Below are 19646 nucleotides of genomic sequence, written 5' to 3'. Positions count from 1 at the left end.
AATGAAAAATGGTTATTTGTCCAATGGAGTTCACAATAGCTCTTGCTGAGGTGCACAGACTTACCCCATTCGGTGGAGAGTGACCATCTTACTTTCAATGGTGTTTTGTTGTTCCAAAAGAGCATCTAGTTCTCTCTCTACCACTTTCTGAAACACAGAGAAACGTCTCTTCATCAGAATGGTCAGAAGGAACCTTAAGAATTGTCTAAACCTGGGCAAGCACCTGTGGCTCATTGGGTAGGGCTCCGGCCCCATATACCAAGGGTGGTGGGTTAAAACCTGGCAGCAGACAGCTAAAACAGCAGTAAGAATTGCAACAAAAAATAGCTGGGTGTTGGGGCGGGCGCCTGTAGTCCCAGCTACTTGGGAGGCTGAGGCAAGAGAATCTCTTAAGCCCAAGAGTTGGAGGTTGCTGTGACCTGTGACGCCACAGCACTCTACCGAGGGTGACAAAGTGAGACTCTTTCTCAAACAAAAAAAAAACCAAAACATTGTCTAACCTAACCATTTAGCTGAAGGGTGAATTCCACTTCAAATTTCTTCTTTCCTTCTATTATACTCCCCTCAGACTTTAACAAATAAGACTTCATTTTTGCACTTATCACAGAGCATAATGGTTGTTACCTTTTGTGTACCTTGTTCCATCTAGGAGATGAGCACCACCATGAGGGAAAATAAACTTTTTTTCTTTTGGACAACCAATGAAATCAGAGACCCAGAGGAAATAAGCTTTTTTTTTTGAGACAAGAGTCTCATTTTGTTGCCCTTGGTAGAGTGCCATGGCGTCATAGCTCACAGCAACAGCAAACACTTGAGCTCAAGTGATTCTCTTGCCTCAACCTCCCAAGTAGTTGAGACTACAGGAGCTTTCCACAATGCTCAGCTATTTTTAGAGATGGGAGTCTCACTCTTGCTCAGGCTGGTCTCCAACCCATGAGCTCAGGCAATCCACCCACCTTGGCCTCCCAGAGTGCTAGGATTATAGGCTTGAGCCACTGTACCCAGCTTAGGAAATAAACTTTTTTTTTTTTTTGTAGAGACAGAGTCTCACTTTATGGCCCTCAGTAGAGTGCCGTGGCCTCACACAGCTCACAGCAACCTCCAACTCCTGGGCTTAAGTGATTCTCTTGCCTCAGCCTCCCGAGTAGCTGGGACTACAGGTGCCTGCCACAATGCCCAGCTATTTTTTGGTTGCAATTTAGCTGGGGCCGGGTTTGAACCCGCCACCCCCGGTATATGGGGCCAGCGCCTTACCGACTGAGCCACAGGCGCCGCCCGGAAATAAACTTTTATTCAATATCATTAGCATAGTGCCTACCATAGGAAGGCATTTAAAATATAATGCCCCCAAAATGCAATTTCTAAAGTGGCAGGTACAGAAAAAAAATTTCAATTTCTTCTTGGTACATAATCAGTACCCAGAGGGGATAAGTACAATTCTATCTCAGTCAAGCCATTTACTGGTATTGTGCTATCTCAATTTATGCACCCTTCTTATATCTCACTTTTCTCATCTGTTAAGAAAAATAGATACCAATATACAGCAAGTTAAATTGGGTAAGATGAAGTGCTTAGTACAGTATGTTGCATATAAGTTAACCAACAGCCACCAATATTAGCTATACATTTTTATTAAAATGACTCACAGCAGGGTATGGTGGCATGCTACTCAGGAGGCTGACGTGGGAGGATCGCTTGAGCCCAGGAGTTCAAGGCTTCAAATGAACTATGATTACGATTGTACCACTGTACTTCAGCCTGGGCAACAGAGCATCTCTAAAAAATAATAGGTGTCAGGCTGCCCTTGCCATGACTGGTGGGCCAGGCTGGGGGTTGACCAAGACACTACTGCAGCCTGCCACTTTAAAATAGCCTACTTGCCCTGTCAATGGCGGTGCATTCACTGTCTAAGGCTACGCTATCTTGCTCTGTAAGTCTGTATCTTGCTGTTACTCTGTAAACCTACCTTTCTCTTCCCCAATAAATTTTGTTTCATGCTTCCCTTAAAAAATAAACAGCCCAGTAGGCTCCAGAGGGAAACTACTCCCGGACAATCATCAAATACAAATACATTACTGATATCATTCTGTCTGTAACATTTCCTTAATTTTCCTCTGAAAGTATTGATTGACTCAATAAATGCAAGTTTAGGAATGTTAAGTCAAGATACTGAACTTTAAAACACATTTTGCTGAAAAACATGTTAGAAACTGATAAAGTTGGTACAAGTTAATATTTGTAAAGATTCAACTCAAATTAGACATCCCATTTGATCCTGCAATCCCACTACTGGACATCTACCCAGAAGAAAAAAAAATCATTTTATCTTAAGTACATTTGCAGTAGAACATTTATTGCAGCTCAATTTACAATCACCAAAATGTGGAAACCTAAATGCCCACCAGTCCAGGAATGGATTAACAAGTTGGGGTATATGTACACCACGGAATACTATTCAGCCATTAAAAAGATGGAGACTTTAGGGCGGCACCTGTGGCTCAAAGGGGTAGGGCATTGGCCCCATATGCTGGAAGTGGCGGGTTCAAACCCAGCCCTGGCCAAAAACTGCAAAAATAAAGGAGACTTTACATCTTTTGTATAAACCTAGATTGAAGTAGAATACATTCTTCTTAGTAAAGCATCATAAGAATGGAGAAGCAAGAATCCAATGTGCTCAATTCTAATATGAAGGTAGTAGATGACCTCATACATGTGGGGGAGAGAGGGGGTTGGGGGGTCACGGTGTACTATACACCTCTTGGGGGCAGGACACAATTATAAGAGGAAATTTACCTATATAATCCGTGTAACCGAATTCTTTGTATCCTCAATAAATCCCAAACAATTAAAAAAAGTAAAATATTCAAAGATATCAATACCCCTCTCTCCCAGGATGAAACTGACTTTTGTGCTCAACCTTACTTAAAAATTTGATCTGGGAAAGAACTGATAATTAGGGCTTAGATCTTTCTTCTAACTTGGGTGGAACCCAGCTGACATTAGAAAGTGAATTGACAGGCTTGGCACCTGTAGTTCAGCGGCTGGGGGGCGTCAGCCACATACACTGGAGCTGGCGGGTTGGAATGCAGCCTGGGCCTACCAAATAACGACAACTACAACCAAAAAAACAGCCGGGCGTTGTGGCAGGCGCCTGTAGTCCTAGCTACGAGGTTGCTGTGAGCTGGGACGCCACAGCACTCTACTGAGGGTGACAAAGAGAGACTCCGTCTAAAACAAAAAAAAGTGAATTCACAGCTTTGGATTGCCATGCAAAAGTGAAGGCAGCAGAAGGAAAGAGATTTAAGAAGAGTTTCTTAGAATCTAGTCCAAGACCCTCATTTGTCAGAATGACAGGGATCCAAGGGTCCAAGCAATGAAGTGACTTGCCTAAGATTAGACAGTTCTGCCTTAGTCCTAAAAGCCCAAACTTGTATCAAGCTGTGCATGAACTGAAACGCTTCGGTCACACCCGTAAATCAATCCTCCCGAAAAGGAAGTCTTAAAATGCTTCAAGAAATTTATCTGGAATGACCTCCCTCTTAAATAACAGGATGAAACGGTTTCATAATTTTTAAATTACTAAGACAATGCACGAGGCCGATTATTATTTTGAGAATCAAGCGTTTTGGCCTTAACTGTCGGTGGAGAAACTAACTGCGGGCCAGGGAAATCAATGGGGAGTTGAAGGCAGAGGGTGCAGATCGCCCTTATATCGGGGCGAGTGAAAAAATAACAGGCCTCTCCAAATACCCAACTACATTTCCGGTTTTTTTTTTTTTTTTTGGTGGTCTGTTTGCTTGTTTCCCCCAGCAAGGAGAGCTTCCCAAGACCAGATTTCCCAACGCAAAAGCTCCTACGCCCTCTGCCCCTGGATTCCCCTGGAAAAACAGGAGGCTCGTCCCCCCCACCTCCTCGCCGCAGAGCCGTTCGTATACAGCCTCCAGCTCCTGCAGCTCTGTCAGGGAGCGAATGAGCTCGATGGAGACTTCGGAGCACCGGCCACTTCCCACCCCTTCAGACGGCGGAGGCATCCCTGACAACTTCTGAGGGGAACCGAGGTCCGCCATCTTGGTTCCCGTTCCGCACTTCCGGGCCCGCGAGGCCCGCTACTCGTTGGCGCGCTCGTCCTTGGAGCTGCCCACAGATGTGCCCGAAGAACTCTTGTGGGTTTTTTTAAAGTCTAATTTTTAAAAAAAAAGTCAACCATTTTTCTATTTTCTTGGAAAAAAATCAACGGTCATAAAATGTGTTTAAATCATTTTCAATCCGTTATGGAAGCAACTTGCCGTTTTGAAAAAATTACTTTATTTTTCTGCAGGCCCGGATTGGATAGCTTTTTCCGCCGCGCGCCACCGGAAGGCCCCTGTCTTGAGGGCTAATGGCGGACGCCGGCGGTTTGGCGTTGGAGGTTTTTTAGATCTTGACCGGACTTAGCATCTGCCTGATATCTACTCCATCCTTCGCGTTGTAAGGTAAAGAAACGGCCTCTCGACTTCCCCAGGCCTGGGGAGGTGGAGAGCGGCCATGTGGAAGCGGGGGTCCCGAGACGGCGGTGGCGGGGCGAGTCTCAGGTAGTCTAGGCCTGAGCGGTGCGGCCAGGGGCCGGGGAGGAGGTGTTGGAGAATCGGGTGCGAAAGGCTTCCCGACCCTCCTGCGTCCGCAGGGCGGAGGCATCGTGTTTTGGCTCCGAATAAGGCTTATAGAGATTGCTTCGTTTGGGGTCCTGGGGCCTTGGAGGCGGGGGAAGTGTGAAAGGAACCGGAGGGACATGTCTCTGGGGAGAATAAATGGTGCACAATGGAAAGATGGAGCATGCGGGTGTTTTAAGTGTAAATAAGGGAAACAGTCTTTGGAGCCAAGACTCTGGTTTGAATTTGTGTGGTTTGAATTTGTGTTTTGGTAGTTAGGCAACTTGTCGTCTTCTCTGAACCTCCATTTTCTCGTGTCCGAAACATGGGACGCTAATATCTATCTTGGAGACTTTGCAGAGTTTAAGTGCGACGATGTTCCCTTGCAACAGGGAAAAAAAAAGGTTGGACTTAGCAATGACAGGCTTCTCGTAGTAATCAGAGACGGTAGGTGGACGTAGGGGAAGTTAGAAAGTTTATACCAGGTTTTGGCGGTTGATGGTTCGTGATATGTAGTTCTTAGAGAACAGGTCTGATCTTCCTCCAAAAGGCAGCTTTCTGTATTACCCAAGATTAAAATGTAGGTGGAGAAAACTGGATTCTGCTAGGTTTGGGGATAACGAATTTCAAGTGTTTGTAACGGGAATTATAGAAGATCGGGAGTGTAGGCTGAGTTATTCCAATCAGCGGTAAAGTATGAAAAGTAGCCTGAGGGGGAGCTTTTCACGGTTTCCTGCTTTTCTTCTAGTTGGTCGTTTCTCCATTCCCTTCTCTTTAAACCTCAGACATTTTCGTCTTCTTTCACTGTGATTGTAGAGAATGTTCCTTAGTTTCAAGTAGAAAGACTTATGTATGGCAGACTCTGTAATATTTCCAGGTTGGAGGATTGGTTTTGTCATTTTATTTTTGCCTGGCCCCCAAATAATAATTACTTAGGAGGGCATTTATTACAATTCAAAAATAATTGTTTATGAGGAATTTTACTTAAGAGTTCTCTCTTCTGGTTTAACAACAGAATCAAATTTGCATGTTAATTACACATCCGTAATTTCTTGGATTTTTTAACATTTCTTTCTTTTGTTTCTTAAATAATTACACTGGAAAAAATAACTCGTTTGTTTTTTAGCAGTAACTGTAGGTATAGTTTTGGGTTAATCTTATGGCAGAAGTAGCTCAGTTTGTGGTGTCTTCAGTCCTGTCTGCTTAGAAGGAATCCTTTTTTTGTGACTTATACTCCTTTAGGGATGCCTTCTGGTAAAGGAGGAATTGGGTTCTTGTAGTTTTTGATGGGGAGCAGGTTTCAATTTTAAATGTGAACCACTCATCAAATAATAGAGCTAAATAAGAGATGCAAAGCAAAACTACACTAAAATACCAATTTTCCGCTTTTTTTTTTTGTAGAGACAGAGTCTCACTTTACCACCTTCAGTAGAGTGCCATGCTGTCACAGGACTCACAGCAACCTCTAGCTCTTGGGATTCCGCGATTCTCCTGCCTCAGCCTCCCGAGCAGCTGGGATTACAGGCCCCCGCCACAACGCCTGGCTATTTTTTGGTTGCAGTTCAGCTGGGGCTGGGTTTGAACCCGCCACCCTCAGTATATGGGGCCTGCGCCCTACTCACTGAGCCACAGGCGCCACCCCCAATTTTCCACTTTTAGATAGGTTGGAAAGGTTGGAAGTTTTATTTTTTATTTTTTTGAGACAAGAGCCTCAAGCTGTCGCCCTGGGTAGAGTGCTGTGGTGTCACAGCTCACAGCAACCTCAAACTCTTGGGCTTAAGCGAGCGATCCTCTTGCCTCAGCCTCCCAGGTAGCTGGGACTACAGGTGCCTGCCCCAATGCCCGGATATATTTTTTGGTTATAGTTGTCATTATTGTTTGGCTGGCCTGGGCTGGATTCGAACCCACCAGTTCCCGTGTATGTGGGTAGCACCCAGCTGCTTGAGCTATAGGCGCTGAGCCAGGTTGGAAATTTTAATATCACTTTGGCTGGTTGTGGGGAAACAGGGACCCAAACAATATTGAACATGGGTGTTTTTTTTTTTTTTTTTAGATACAGAGTCTCACTTTGTCACCCTCAGTAGAGTGCCATGGTGTCACACAGCTCACAGCAACCTCTAGCTCTTGGGCTTAGGCGATTCTCTTGCCTCAGCCTCCCGAGCAGCCAAAACACCCAGCTATTTTTTTGTTGCAGTTTGGCCGGGCTGGGTTTGAAACCGCCACCCTTTGTATATGGAGCCGGCGCCCTAACTCATTGAGCCACAGGTGCAGCCCTGGGACAGTGTTAATAAATTGTTGTTTCTGTCATGGCGCCAGCCACATGGGTTTGAGTTCGGCCTAGGTCAGCCAACCAACAGTGACAACTGCAATAACAACAACAAATAGCTGGGCATTGTGGTGGGCACCTGTAGTCCCAGTTACTTGGGAGGCTAAGGCAAGAGAATTGCTTAAGCCCAAGAGTTTGAGGTTGCTGTGAGCTGTGACACTACGGCACTGTACCGAAGGTGACATAGTGAGACTCTCTCAAAAAAAAAAATATAGGGCGGTGCCTGTAGCTCAGTGTGTAGGGTGCCAACCCCATATACCAAGGGTTTGAACCCTCCCCCGCCAAACTGCAACAAAAAATAGCCATACGTTGTGGTGGGTGCCTGTAGTTCTAGCTACTTGGGAGGCTGAGGCAAGAGAGTTGCCTAAGCCCAGGAGTTGGAGGTTGTTGTGAGCTGATGCGAGGGCACTCTACTAAGGGTGATAAAGTGAGTCTGTCTCTTAAGAAAAAAAAAATAAAGTAAATTGTTTGTCTCTTTCAAAGGCAATTTGGGGGTGGTGCCTGTGGCTCTAAGGAGTAGGACACCAGCCCCATATGCTGAAGACCAGATGCCAGAGGTGGTCGGTTCAAACTCAGCCCCTGCCAAAAAAACTGCAAAAAAAAAAAAAAAAAATCAAAGGCAATTTGGCAGTATCTATCAGAATTTCAAATGTTTGTAAAGCAATTCCACTTATAGGAATTGATCTTAGAGATAAACTCATGCACATATAAATGACCTATACAGAAGGGATTTTTTTCTCTGTAGCAGTGTTCACAATAGCAAGAGATTAGAAACAACCTGAATGTTTGTCACTAGGGTATTGCTAAATGTCTAATGTCCGTTCATTGGCATACTCTGTAGGTGTATAACAGAAATAAGAAAGCTCTTTGTTTATTGTTAATCTCAAAGTAGAAAAATAATAAAAAGTAAGTTGCAGTATAGTGTGAATATATAAAATATAGTGGTCAACCTTTGGTTAAAAAGAGGAAATAGGGCGGCGCCTGTGGCTCAGTGAGTAGGGTGCCAGCCCCATATGCCGAGGGTGGCGGGTTCAAACCCAGCCCCAAACTGCGACAAAAAAATAGCCGGGCGTTGTGGCGGGTGCCTGTGGTCCCAGCTGCTCGGGAGGCTGAGGCAAGAGAATCGTGTAAGCCCAAGAGTTAGAGGTTGCTGTGAGCCGTGTGACGCCATGGCACTCTACCTGAGGGCGGTACAGTGAGACTCTGTCTCTACAAAAAAAAAAAAAAAGAGGAAATAAAATACACATAGTACAAGACAGGCACAGTGGTGTGTGCCTATAGTCTCAGAAGCTCTGAAGGGTGACTTGGGAGGATCTCTTGATTTGGGAGTTTGAAACCAGTCTGGGCAACATAACCAAAACCTCTTTGTCTCTTTAAAGAGAAAACACAGCACAATATAAATGTATGTTTTTACTTGTGTATGTTATGAAAAATATCTAGAAGGATATAACTTTAAAGTTGGTTTCTTTAGGGAGGACTGGCAAGCTATGGAATGTGTTGTAGAGCTTTGTTTGCTTTTCACTTCAGAACCGTGTGAATGAATAGGCTATTGGAATATAAGTAAACACAAGCCTACTTAGCTTCTGTGACAAAGACAAGTAGACAGTATTGCATTAATGGTACAGATCCTAACTCTCAACGTTTTCACCACTTGTTATGTGACTTTGGTCAGCAGGTAAGCATCAGTTTCCCTGGATACTTGATAGGATTCTTGTGAGATTAAAGGCAAAATATATGGCATACTCCATTGGCATAGAGAAGAAACAAATAAAAAGATTTTGTTCCTGGATCGGGCATGGTGGCTCACATCTGTAATCCTAGCACTTGGGAGCCTGAGGTGGTGGATTGCCTGAGTTCACAGGTTGGAGACCAGCCTGAGCAAGAGTGAGACCCATCTCTAAAAATGACCTACTGTTGTTGTGGGCATTTGTAGTCCCAGCTCCTAGGGAGACTGAGACAAAGGAATCACTTAAGCCCCGGAGTTTGTGGTTGTTGTGAGCCATGATGCCACGGTAATCTACCAGGGGTGACAAAGTGAGACTCTGTTTCCAAAAAAGAAAAAAAATAATAATGTTCCTAAATAGGCCTCACTATTGGTTCTGCTAACTTTAGCCAGAAATTTCCATACAGAAATGTCTGTTAAAATAATAATTACCCAGCTCTTTTTCTGTTTTTATTTGTCTTTAGCTTTCTTTGACTTGGTACTGTTGGTATACCCAGGCCTGGAGTTCTGGGTGGCTCTGTTTTGCTGAAACCATGTTCCTGTACAACTTGACCTTGCAGCGAGCCACTGGCATCAGCTTTGCCATTCATGGCAACTTTTCTGGTAAGTTCTATAGTTACTATGTTGCTTATCTCTTCTGGAGGAAATGTTTTACATTTATGAGAAAACAGTTGGTGAATGTAAACAATCCAAATTTAGCTTGTAATTTATGAGATGTGGTGTTAATTGAGTGTTATCTGTGGTGTTATGTATATGTGGTGTTATCTGTTACCTAACGTCAGGTCATTTTGTCACTTTGTGTAATCTTATATGTGTGCACATTTCTTGATTACCTACTTAGTGCCAAGTTGTGTGTTTATTGCTGTGAGGTATAATGATATGTGTAAGACGTGATCCTTGATCTTGAATTTGACATCAAATTGGATAAAAAGAATGTCTAAAGGTGTTTGTTAGGTTGAGAGAATAGTTTAAAAAAGGAACGTTTACCTTAGCTTGGTGCTTTAAGAGGAGGGAAAGTGCAGTGTAGATGGGGAGTGCTGTAGAAACATTGCTATTGTTTGTTTACTACTATTTTGGCCGTGTATAGTAAGCTGGAGTGGTGGGGGATATTTTTGGAAAGATGAATTAAGACAAGGTGTGAATTGTGTGAAATTTCAAATATTGGATTAGGAAAAGAAGTACTAGGCTGGGCAAGGTGGCTCACACCTGTAATCCTAGCCGTGTGTTGAAAAACTAACTGGGTGTTGTGGTGAGTGCCTGTAGTCCCAGCTACTCAGGAGGCTGAGGCAAGAGGATCTCTTAAGCCCAAGAGTTTGAGGTTGCAGTGAGCTATGACGCCATGGCATTTTACTAGTGGTGACAAGTAAGACTCTCTCTCAAAGAATAAGAAAGGTACTAGGCAATACAGTTATTGAAAATGAGGTACTGATATGTATAAGATAAAAATTTTCTTGCCATTTGCAGATTTAACATTTGTGAGTTAAATTAATTCCAAAATTACAGTAGCTTCATGATTGTGTAGAATATTATATAATTTTGTCGAAGTTCAAATTGAATACCTGTTAATGCCTTAACCTATTGAGCAGGAACCTGACTGACCACATAGAGTTTACATTTCATGTTGGCAGTATTTTCTCTCCTCATTTATAACTCCTACTGTGGGTATGAGAGCTTCACTCAGATAAGTCATTTGCTACATTTTATGAAGAGGATGATAAGTAAACATGAATTTGAGGATTTGTTGTGTTTTTTTTTTTTTTTTTTTGCTTTTTATCTTTTTTAAAAATTTTCTTTATACATATACATGTGTTTATTTGGTTTCCACTTTTTGCCTTCCCTAAATTAAAAAGGCTTAAAATTTAATAACAGTAACAGTGTTTAAGATAAGGATTAGAAGCAAAAACCTCGTAAAGAACGAACCAATATAAATACATGCAGAAAAGAAATCAGACTATTGCAACGAAATATTGAGCAATAATAATAATAATGCAAAAAAAGTAACATTCACATTATCAGATAAAAGTATGTCTATCATAGAATGCTTTGACTCTGAGGTTCAGTATGGAGTCATCATTTAACTTCTTTGTTTTTGTTTCCAAAGTCTCGAAAAATAGACAACTAATATTTATAAATAAAAATGGACGATAATTTCAAAAAAACAGATCATGCCAAATCTAATAGACAATAGAAAAAGAAGAAATACTTCAAAATCATTCTACTTCATCCGGATGTACCTGATACTTAAATTGGAAAAAATGTATTATTATAAAGGGAAATTACAAACATATTTCACTTACAAATGAGGATGCAATATCCTAAACAACATATTAACAAGTTGAATTAAAAATTATTGTTCAGTCTCAGTGCCTGTGGCTCAAGTGGCTAAGGCGCCAGCCACATACACCTGAGCTGGCGGGTTGGAATCCAGCCTGGGCCCGCCAAACAACAGTGACGGCTGCAACCAAAAAATAGCCGGGTGTTGTGGCGGGCGCCTGTAGTCTCAGCTACTTGGGAGGCAGAGGCAAGAGAATCGCTTGAGCCCAGGAGTTGGAGATTGCTGTGAGCTGTGATGCCATGGCACTCTACCCAGGGTGACAGCTTGAGACTCTCTCAAAAAAAAAAAAAAAAAAAAAAATTATTGTTCAGATAATGTACTTTGGTTAAAATTAAATCCAATTTATGTGAGAATTAGTCACTATTTTCTTTTTTTTTCTTGTTTTCCTTTCCCACACCCCCTCCCTCCTTCTCTCTCTGTCTGCTGTCTGCTTCCCCTACCCCCCACCATATCATTAATTGTCCTCATATCAAAGTCGAATACATAGGATTCATGCTTCTCCATTCCTGTGATGCTTCACTAAGAATAATGTAGTCCACCTCTGTCCAGGTTAATACAAATGCTGCAAAATTTCCATTTTTTTAAATGGCTGAATAGTATTCCATGGTATACATATACTACAGCTTGCCAATCCATTCCTGGGTTGACAGGCATTTAGCCTTTTTTTTTTTTTTTTTTTTTTTTTTTTTTGAGACAGAGTCTTAAGCTGTTGCCCTGAGTAGAGTGCTATGGTGTCATCGCTCACAGCAACCTAGACTCAAGCTCAAGTGATCCTCTTGCCTCAGTTTTCTGTTTTTTAGTAGAGATGGGGGTCTTGCTTTTGCTCATGCTGGTCTTGAACTCATGAGCCCAAGCAATCCACCTGCCTCGGCCTCCCAGAGTGCTAGGAATTTGAGGAATTTATAACTGACTTTATTATTTAATGTAGTGATTTCTAGCTGGAATTTATGTAGGAGAATTTCTTCTTTCCTATTTATTAATCTATCTGAGACAGAGCCTCACTCTGTTGCCCTGGGATTGAGTGCTATGGCGTCATAGCGCACAGCCACTTCAAACTCTTGCCTCAGCCTGCTGAGTAGCTGGGACTACAGGCACCTGCCACAACCCCCCTTTTTTTTTTTTTTTCCATTTTTTTTGTGTTTTGTATTTTATGTTTTTCGTAGAGACAGAGTTTCACTTTATTGCCCTCGGTAGAGTGCCATGGCGTCACACAGCTCACAGCAACCTCCAACTCCTGGGCTTAAGCGATTCTCTTGCCTCAGCCTCCCAAGTAGCTGGGACTACAGGCGCCCGCCACAACGCCCGTGTGGCTATTTTTTTGTTGTTGTTGTTGTTGCAGTTTGGCCGGGGATGGGTTTGAACCGGCCACCCTCGGTATATGGGGCCGGCGCCCTGCTCACTGAGCCACAGGCACCGCCCGCCACAACCCCCTTTTAACGTTTTTTTCTATTTTTAGTAGAGATGGTGGTCTCACTATTGCTCAGGCTGGTCTCCAACTCCTAAGCGCAAGCAATCAGTGTGCCTTAGCCTCCCAGAGTATTGGGATTACAGGCGCGAGCCACTGCACCTGGCCCAAGAGAATTTCTTTTTTGTGTGTGTGTGTGGTTTTTGGCCGGGGCTGGGTTTGAACCTGCCACCTCCGGCATATGGGACCAGCGCCCTACTCCTTGAGCCACAGGCGCCGCCCGAGAATTTCTTTTTTTTTTTTTTTGTAGAGACAGAGTCTCACTGTACCGCCCTCGGGTAGAGTGCCGTGGGGTCACACGGCTCACAGCTACTTCTAACTCTTGGGCTTAAGCGATTCTCTTGCCTCAGCCTCCCGAGCAGCTGGGACTACAGGCGCCCGCCACAACGCCCGGCTATTTTTTGTTGCAGTTTGGCCGGGGCTGGGTTTGAACCCGCCACCCTCGGCATATGGGGCCGGCGCCCTACTCACTGAGCCACAGGCGCCACCCTCGAGAATTTCTTTTTAAAACTTTCTGTGTGTAGGAGAATTTTTTTCTTTTTCTTTCTTTTTTTTTTTTTTTTTTTGAGATAAAGCTTCAAGCTGTCCCCCTGGGTAGAGTGCTGTGGCATTACAGCTCACAGCAACCTCCAACTCCTGGGCTCAAGTGAGTCTCCTGCCTCCGCCTCCTGAGTATCTGGGACTACAGGCACCCGCTACAATGCCCGGCTATTTTTGGTTGCAGCCATCATTGTTGTTTGGTGGGCCCGGGCTGGATTCGAACCCGCCAGCTCAGGTGTATATGGCTGGTGCCTTAGCCACTTGAGCCACAGGTGCCGAGCCTTCTTTTCTTTTTTTTCTTTTTTGAGACAGTTTCAAACTATTGCCCTGGGTTGAGTGCTATGGCGTCATAGCTCACAGCAACCTCCAACTCTTGGGCTCAAGCAATCTTCTTGCCTTAGTTTTTCTATTTTTATTTTTTTTGAGACAGAGTCTCAACTATCTTACCCCCAGTAGAGTGCTGTGGCATCACAGCTCACAGCAGGTTTAAGTGAGTCTCTTGCCTCAGCTTCCCAAGTAGCTGGGACTGGCAGGCGCCTGCCACAATGCCTGGCTATTTTTTTGTTGTAGTTGCCATTGTTTGGCAGGCCTGGGCTGGGTTCAAACCCACTAGACCTGGTTTATGTGGCTGGTGACCTAGCCACTGAGCTACAGGCGCTGAGCCCTGGCTATTTTTGTATTGTTGTTGTAGTTGTCATTGTTGTTTTAGCAGGCTAGGGCTGGTTTTGAACCTGCCAGCCTTGGCTGGCACCCTAACCACTGAGCTATGGGCGCCAAGCCAGTTTTTCTATTTTTAGTAGAGAGAGGGTCTCGCTCTTGCCCAGGCTGGTCTCGAACTTATGAACTTAAGTTATCCACCTGCCTCGGCCTACCACAGTTCTGGGATTATAGGCGTGGGCCACTGTGCCCAACCTGTGTGTTAAGAGAATTTTTGAAAGCTTTGCTAACCAACCAACCTCCCTCCCTCCCTCCTTCTCCCTCATTCCCTCACTCTCTCCTTCCTCCCCTCCCTCCCTTCCTCCCTTCCCTTCCTCTTTTTCTCTCATTTTGTCACACAGGCTAGAATGTAGTGACGTAATCATAGCTCACTGTAACCTTGAACTCCTGGGCTCAAGTGATATTCCTACCTCAGTTTTAGCTTACAGTAACCACCGAGTATTGGGCCCAGGCAATCCTCTTGCCTCAGTTTTTCTATTTTTATTTTTATTTTTTAGAGACAGAGTCTCACTATGTCGCCCTAGGTAGAGTTGCTGTGAGGTCACAACTCACAGCAACCAAACTCTTAGGCTTAAGTGATTCTCTTGCCTCAGCCTCCCAAGTAGCTGGGACTACAGGTGCCTGCCACAACACGCGGCTGTTTTTTGTTGCAGTTGTCATTGTTGTTTAGTTGGTCAGGGCCGGGTTTGAATCCACCAGCCTTCGTGTATGTGGCTGGCACTGTAACCACTGTGCTATGGGTGCTGAGCCTATTTTTATTCTTTTTTGAGACAGAGTCTCACTGTGTTGCCCCTGGTAGACTGCCATGGTGTCACAGCTCACAGCAACTTCAAACTCTTGGGCTTAAGAGATCCTCTTGCCTCAGCTTCCTGAGTAGCTGGGACTGTGGGCGCCTACCACAACACCCAGCTAGTTTTTCTATTTTTAGTAGACATGGGGGTCTCGATCTTGCTCGGGCTAGTCTCAAACTCCTGAGCTCAAGCAGTCCTCCTGCCTCAGCCTCCCAGAGTGCTAGGATTATAGATGTGAGCCACTGTGAGTGGCCTAACTACATAGAATTTTAATATAATGATTTCATAGAACAGTATCCTTAAAGATGAACTGAAAATAGTCTTTGGAGAATTTTTTTTTTTTTAGATAGTCTCACTTGTCACCCCCAGAATGCTATGACATTATAGCTCACAACAACCTCAAACTCTTGGGTTCAAGCGATTCTCTTGCCTCCGCCTCCTGAGTAGCTGGAACTACGCCTGGCTATTGGCTCAGGCTGGCCTCAAACCTGTGAGCTCCGGCAATCCACCTGTCTTGGCCTGCCAGAGTGCTAGGATTACAGATGTGAGCCACTGTGCCTGGCGTCTTTGGAGAATTTCAATCTTATGTTGCTATGTATTATACACTAATACCATTTATGGGCAATTCCCAATTAGCAGGTTAATGACAACTCTTAACAAAACTGAAAAGGAGTTTTTACCAAAAGTAACTTGTGTGGGCTGGGTGCAATGGCTCACACCTAGCATGTGCCTGTATTCTTAGCTACTCATGAGGCTTAGGTGGGAGGATCCGTTAAGCTCAGGACTTGGAGGCTGCAGTGAAGTATAATTGGGCCACTGTATTCCAACTTGGGCTCTAGAGTGAGACTGTGTCAAAAAAAAAGGAAATTAATTAAAAGTAGCTTGTCCAACCACTTTTAAAAAGCTTTCTTTGATATTCTTTTGTTAGATTATTTCAGTTCTAGGAAAAATGCTTTTTCAAATAAAGTAAATTAACTTAAAGCACTGGGTCCTCAACTTGTTGAATTATCTTTAATATCATTTCCATTTATCCAGGTTATTTTTTAGACTAATTGTGGATGTTTATGATCTTTATTTTTTTGGTGATTTAGGAACCAAACAACAGGAAATTGTTGTTTCTCGTGGAAAGATCTTGGAGCTGCTTCGCCCAGACCCCAACACTGGCAAAGTACATACCCTTCTCACTGTGGAAGTATTTGGTGTTATCCGGTCACTCATGGCCTTTAGGTTGACGGGTGGCACCAAAGACTACATTGTAGTAGGCAGTGACTCTGGTCGAATTGTTATCTTGGAATACCAGCCATCCAAGAATATGTTTGAGAAAATTCACCAAGAAACCTTTGGCAAGAGTGGATGTCGCCGTATTGTTCCTGGCCAGTTCTTAGCTGTGGATCCCAAAGGGCGTGCTGTTATGATTAGTGAGTGACTTGCTCTACTTGGCTCTATTGAGTGCATCTCATTTTTATAAATGCTCAATTTAGTACAATAGTGCTGTGACCTTGACAATGTGCTGTTGCATCACGGTAAAGCTTGGCATTTCCTTTAAAAATAATGGAAAAAGTCTTAATGCACTTTTTCAGCTTTGCTTCTAGTTGGAAATAGGGTTTTTTTTTTTTATTTACTCCATTTGTATAGTAAAAAGTCTATAGTGAAATAATCTTACGGTATTAGATAATGAATATGGTTGCCTTCATCAGCCTGAAATGATGAGTCACATTCATGTCTCTTCTCTGATAAATTCTTGAAGAAAATTCTGTGAATCTGATTGGGCCTCTAGAGGGCAGCCCTTTCTGAGCAGTCAAAAAACTGCCAGGTATAATTCAAAGAATAAAATTAACCTGTTTATGAATTATTCTTTAGTTTTTCAGTAACCTTAAATCTAGGACACATTTAAAAATTTTAAAGAGTTAATGGATTATTAAGATCCTATTAGGAAGGAAGAGGCCAAAATTATGCTATTATTTATTTTAAGGATAGAATACATGGGTTACTGCATTTACAGAGGTAGTGCTACCTCTTAATCATAATAAAAGCTGTGATTTTAAAAAATAATAATCACAATGTAAATCTAGTTATTCTGTAAATCTCTCTTTTCTTTTTTGACTACAGGTGCCATTGAAAAACAGAAATTGGTGTATATCTTAAACAGAGATGCCGCAGCCCGACTTACCATTTCATCTCCCCTGGAAGCCCACAAAGCAAACACTTTAGTATATCATGTAGTTGGAGTAGATGTGGGATTTGAAAATCCAATGTTTGCTTGTCTAGAAATGGATTATGAGGTAAGGGGAACCATAGTTTTCTCTTTCTCTTTGGGTCACCTCATTGTTTCCCTAAGACTGTTTTCTTCCTTGTGCATATCTTAAATCTCATTTTTTTCATATTCCAAATGTCTTACTGAAATTCTTTGCAATGTTTCAGAGCTTAACTAACGATATATGTAGGTAAATTAGGTCATTCAATATGAAATGTCTGATTTTGAATCAGAAGTTTAGTTTATTATATCTCAAACAAGAAGCAGCACAATTAATCAAAGTATGCCCCTAAATTATCAAAAGTTTTCCATCTTAACAGTAGCTCATGTATACCAGCAGGAAAGAAGCCTAGAGAGTGAGTGGTGTTAAAAATCACAAAAGGTATTTTCCACAGCTTGTTGAGAATTGAGTATATTTCCTTGCAAAAAGTGGTAGTCAAATTGGTGAAAGTCTGATTAACATAGTGGATGCAGTAATGTTTGTGCAACAGTGTTATTTTGCAAGAGGATTAGCCTGTTGACCAGTCTCAGCTGCTTAATCACAAGCATCCTTACCATGTTGACCAATTGGTTGCAGTAGTCATCCACTGTAATCTTTTGACCAGTTTTCATGAAGCTGTAGTAGATAATACCAGCACTGGACCATCAAACAACACCATTAGCGTTTCTGATGAATATTCAGTTTGCGACTGTTTAGGCACTTCCATCTTTATCCAGCAATTGTGCTGAACACTTGTGATTGTCAAAAAGAATCCATTTTTCATCACATGAAACAATATGGTGTAGAAATTGGTTTGCAATTATGTCATGACAACAAAGGCAAGTTTAAAAATATCTTTTCTGCTATTTGTTGAGCTAACGTGGAACCCACCTATCCAGCTTCTTTACCCTCCTGATTTGTTTCAAGTGATCTAATATTGTTGGAATAGTAATATCAAACTTTGCTGCTAATTTGTACATAGATTGAGACGTATTCACTTCCACTACACCTTTCAGCTCAACATTACACACCTTGGTTTCAGGTCGCCCACTTAGCTCATTGAGACAAATACAAGCCAAAATGTGTTCAAAAGAATGAGGACATATCTTCCTGATAAAAAAAGCAAGCGTTGAAGTGAAATGTCAGAGATAGCAACTGTCAAACTTAGTACTTAAGGAAATCAGACATTTCTTACTTAATCTAATAATAATTTTTCGCTTAATCTATTAATAACCTTTGCTCCCCATGGAAAACATCTTTTCCCTAAAAGATGCATGAAAAATATTAGGGTATTTTTTTCATAGGGAAATAACGAAAAGCAGAACATACCATTCTTTGCCTTGACTGGAAGGCAGTATCTGTCCTTTAGTAGAGGGATTCTTGGATCCAGAATTTAAAGATTGGGGATTCTTGTTCAATGTCTGTCATTTTCTAGTAGGGTAAACTCGGTTAAACCATCGGACATTTGTGGACTTCTATTTCCTTGTTGGTAATACGGAGGAGTCCTGATGTCCTTTCCAGATGTAAAAATTATTTGATTTTATGCTGCTAATTAAGTGTTTGTGCCTCTCCTCTCTATAGGAAGCAGACAATGATCCAACAGGGGAAGCAGCAGCTAATACCCAGCAGACACTTACTTTCTATGAATTAGATCTTGGTTTAAATCACGTGGTCCGAAAATATAGTGAACCTTTGGAAGAACATGGCAACTTCCTTATTACAGGTACTTTTCTTTCCGAGCTGCTCTGTACCCTTTTACTTGGTCCATTTTGTACCCAGACTTAATAGGGTTTAGAAATTTAATCATTTGTAGTAAACCTGAGTACCTGTCTATCTTTTGGAGAGATTAGAAGTTCATGTGATGGAATAATGAAAAACGCATTGCATTGGTCAGGCACAGTGTCTCACACCTGCACTTGGGAATGCTGAGGTGGGAAGATTACTTGAGGTCAGGAGTTTTAGATCAGTCTGGTCAATGTAGTAAGACCCCCATCTCTGAAAAAGGTTGAAAACAATTAGCCATGCCTGTAGGCCCAGCTACTTGAGAGGCTGAGATAGGAGGATTGCTTGACCCAGAAGTTGGAGGTTACAGCGAGTTATGAAAGCACCAGTAAATTCTAGCTTGGGCAGCAGAGTCAGACTTTATCTCAAAAAAAAAAAATAAATAAATAAATAAAAAGTATTGTTGGATAAAGGGTATCTAGCTCCTTAGTAACTTACTCATGGGGGCAGGGAGGAAAGGAGAAGGAGAACAATCACCTTGGAATATTGATATGTTAGTTGCTGTGATAATTTGGCTATAGTCAGTCTTTCTCATCTGAACCCAGTGAAATTGCCAAACCCAATAAGATAAAAATGTTTATGAGTTTGAAAACTTCGATGAAATAGAATTATTTGCAAAATTGTTAACAGTGACCGGGCATACAGATCACATCTGTAATCCTAGCACTCTGTGGGAGGCTTGATGCACGTGGATTGCTTGAGTTCAGGAGTTTGAGACCAGCCTGAGCAAGAGCAAGACCCGTTCTCTAAAAAATAGATGGGTGTTGTGAGTACCTGAGTCCCAGCTGCTTGGGAGGCTAAGGCAAGAGGATCTTTGAAGCCCAAGAATTTGGGCTTGCTGTGAGCTATGATGTCATAGCATTCTACTGAGGGTGACAAAGTGAGAGTCTGTCTCAAAAAAGAAATCTGTTAACAGGTTAATTTCTTTTTGGATCAGTTTTGATAATGGTAATAAATTAACGTGATAGACTAACATCCATTAAAGAAATTTCAGCAGTTCTTAAAAATCTTTTCCCTAAAAGATTGAAGGTCCAGGATTTTCAGGGGAGCTTTTATTATCTTTTGCAGATATGTATTCTGTTCTAAAACAAATTTCTCCAGAGAC

The 19646-nt window shown here is 42.4% G+C and overlaps 2 protein-coding genes and 1 non-coding gene across 6 annotated transcripts in view; 2 read left to right on the top strand and 1 right to left on the bottom strand.

Moving 5' to 3' along the window:
- Nucleotides 1-4093, bottom strand: part of COG4 (component of oligomeric golgi complex 4) — a 37278-nt gene extending 33185 nt beyond the window's left edge. For 2 of the 4 annotated variants that reach the window (XM_053607263.1, XM_053607272.1), the window contains exons 1-2: nt 3909-4093; nt 65-147 (exon numbers count right to left, since the gene is read on the bottom strand). In XM_053607263.1, the coding sequence (XP_053463238.1) occupies nt 65-147; nt 3909-4067 (242 nt within the window). In that variant the 5' untranslated portion in view covers nt 4068-4093. The remainder of the gene's footprint in view (nt 1-64; nt 148-3908) is intronic. The other 2 variants (XM_053607288.1, XM_053607279.1) reach the window with 1 other exon arrangement.
- A 240-nt stretch (nt 4094-4333) lies between these two features.
- Nucleotides 4334-19646, top strand: part of SF3B3 (splicing factor 3b subunit 3) — a 57277-nt gene continuing 41964 nt past the window's right edge. The window contains exons 1-5 of the mRNA XM_053607196.1: nt 4334-4472; nt 9142-9280; nt 15617-15943; nt 16635-16807; nt 18341-18482. Of these exons, the coding sequence (XP_053463171.1) occupies nt 9211-9280; nt 15617-15943; nt 16635-16807; nt 18341-18482 (712 nt within the window). The 5' untranslated portion in view covers nt 4334-4472; nt 9142-9210. The remainder of the gene's footprint in view (nt 4473-9141; nt 9281-15616; nt 15944-16634; nt 16808-18340; nt 18483-19646) is intronic.
- Nucleotides 16220-16298, top strand: LOC128580330 (small nucleolar RNA SNORD111). Its single transcript, XR_008378626.1, has one exon. It is a non-coding gene; the product is annotated as a small nucleolar RNA SNORD111 (small nucleolar RNA).

The sequence above is a fragment of the Nycticebus coucang genome, chromosome 2, assembly GCF_027406575.1.
Source record: "Nycticebus coucang isolate mNycCou1 chromosome 2, mNycCou1.pri, whole genome shotgun sequence".
Lineage (NCBI taxonomy): Eukaryota > Metazoa > Chordata > Mammalia > Primates > Lorisidae > Nycticebus > Nycticebus coucang.
This window is presented reverse-complemented; position numbering and strand designations above follow the sequence as displayed.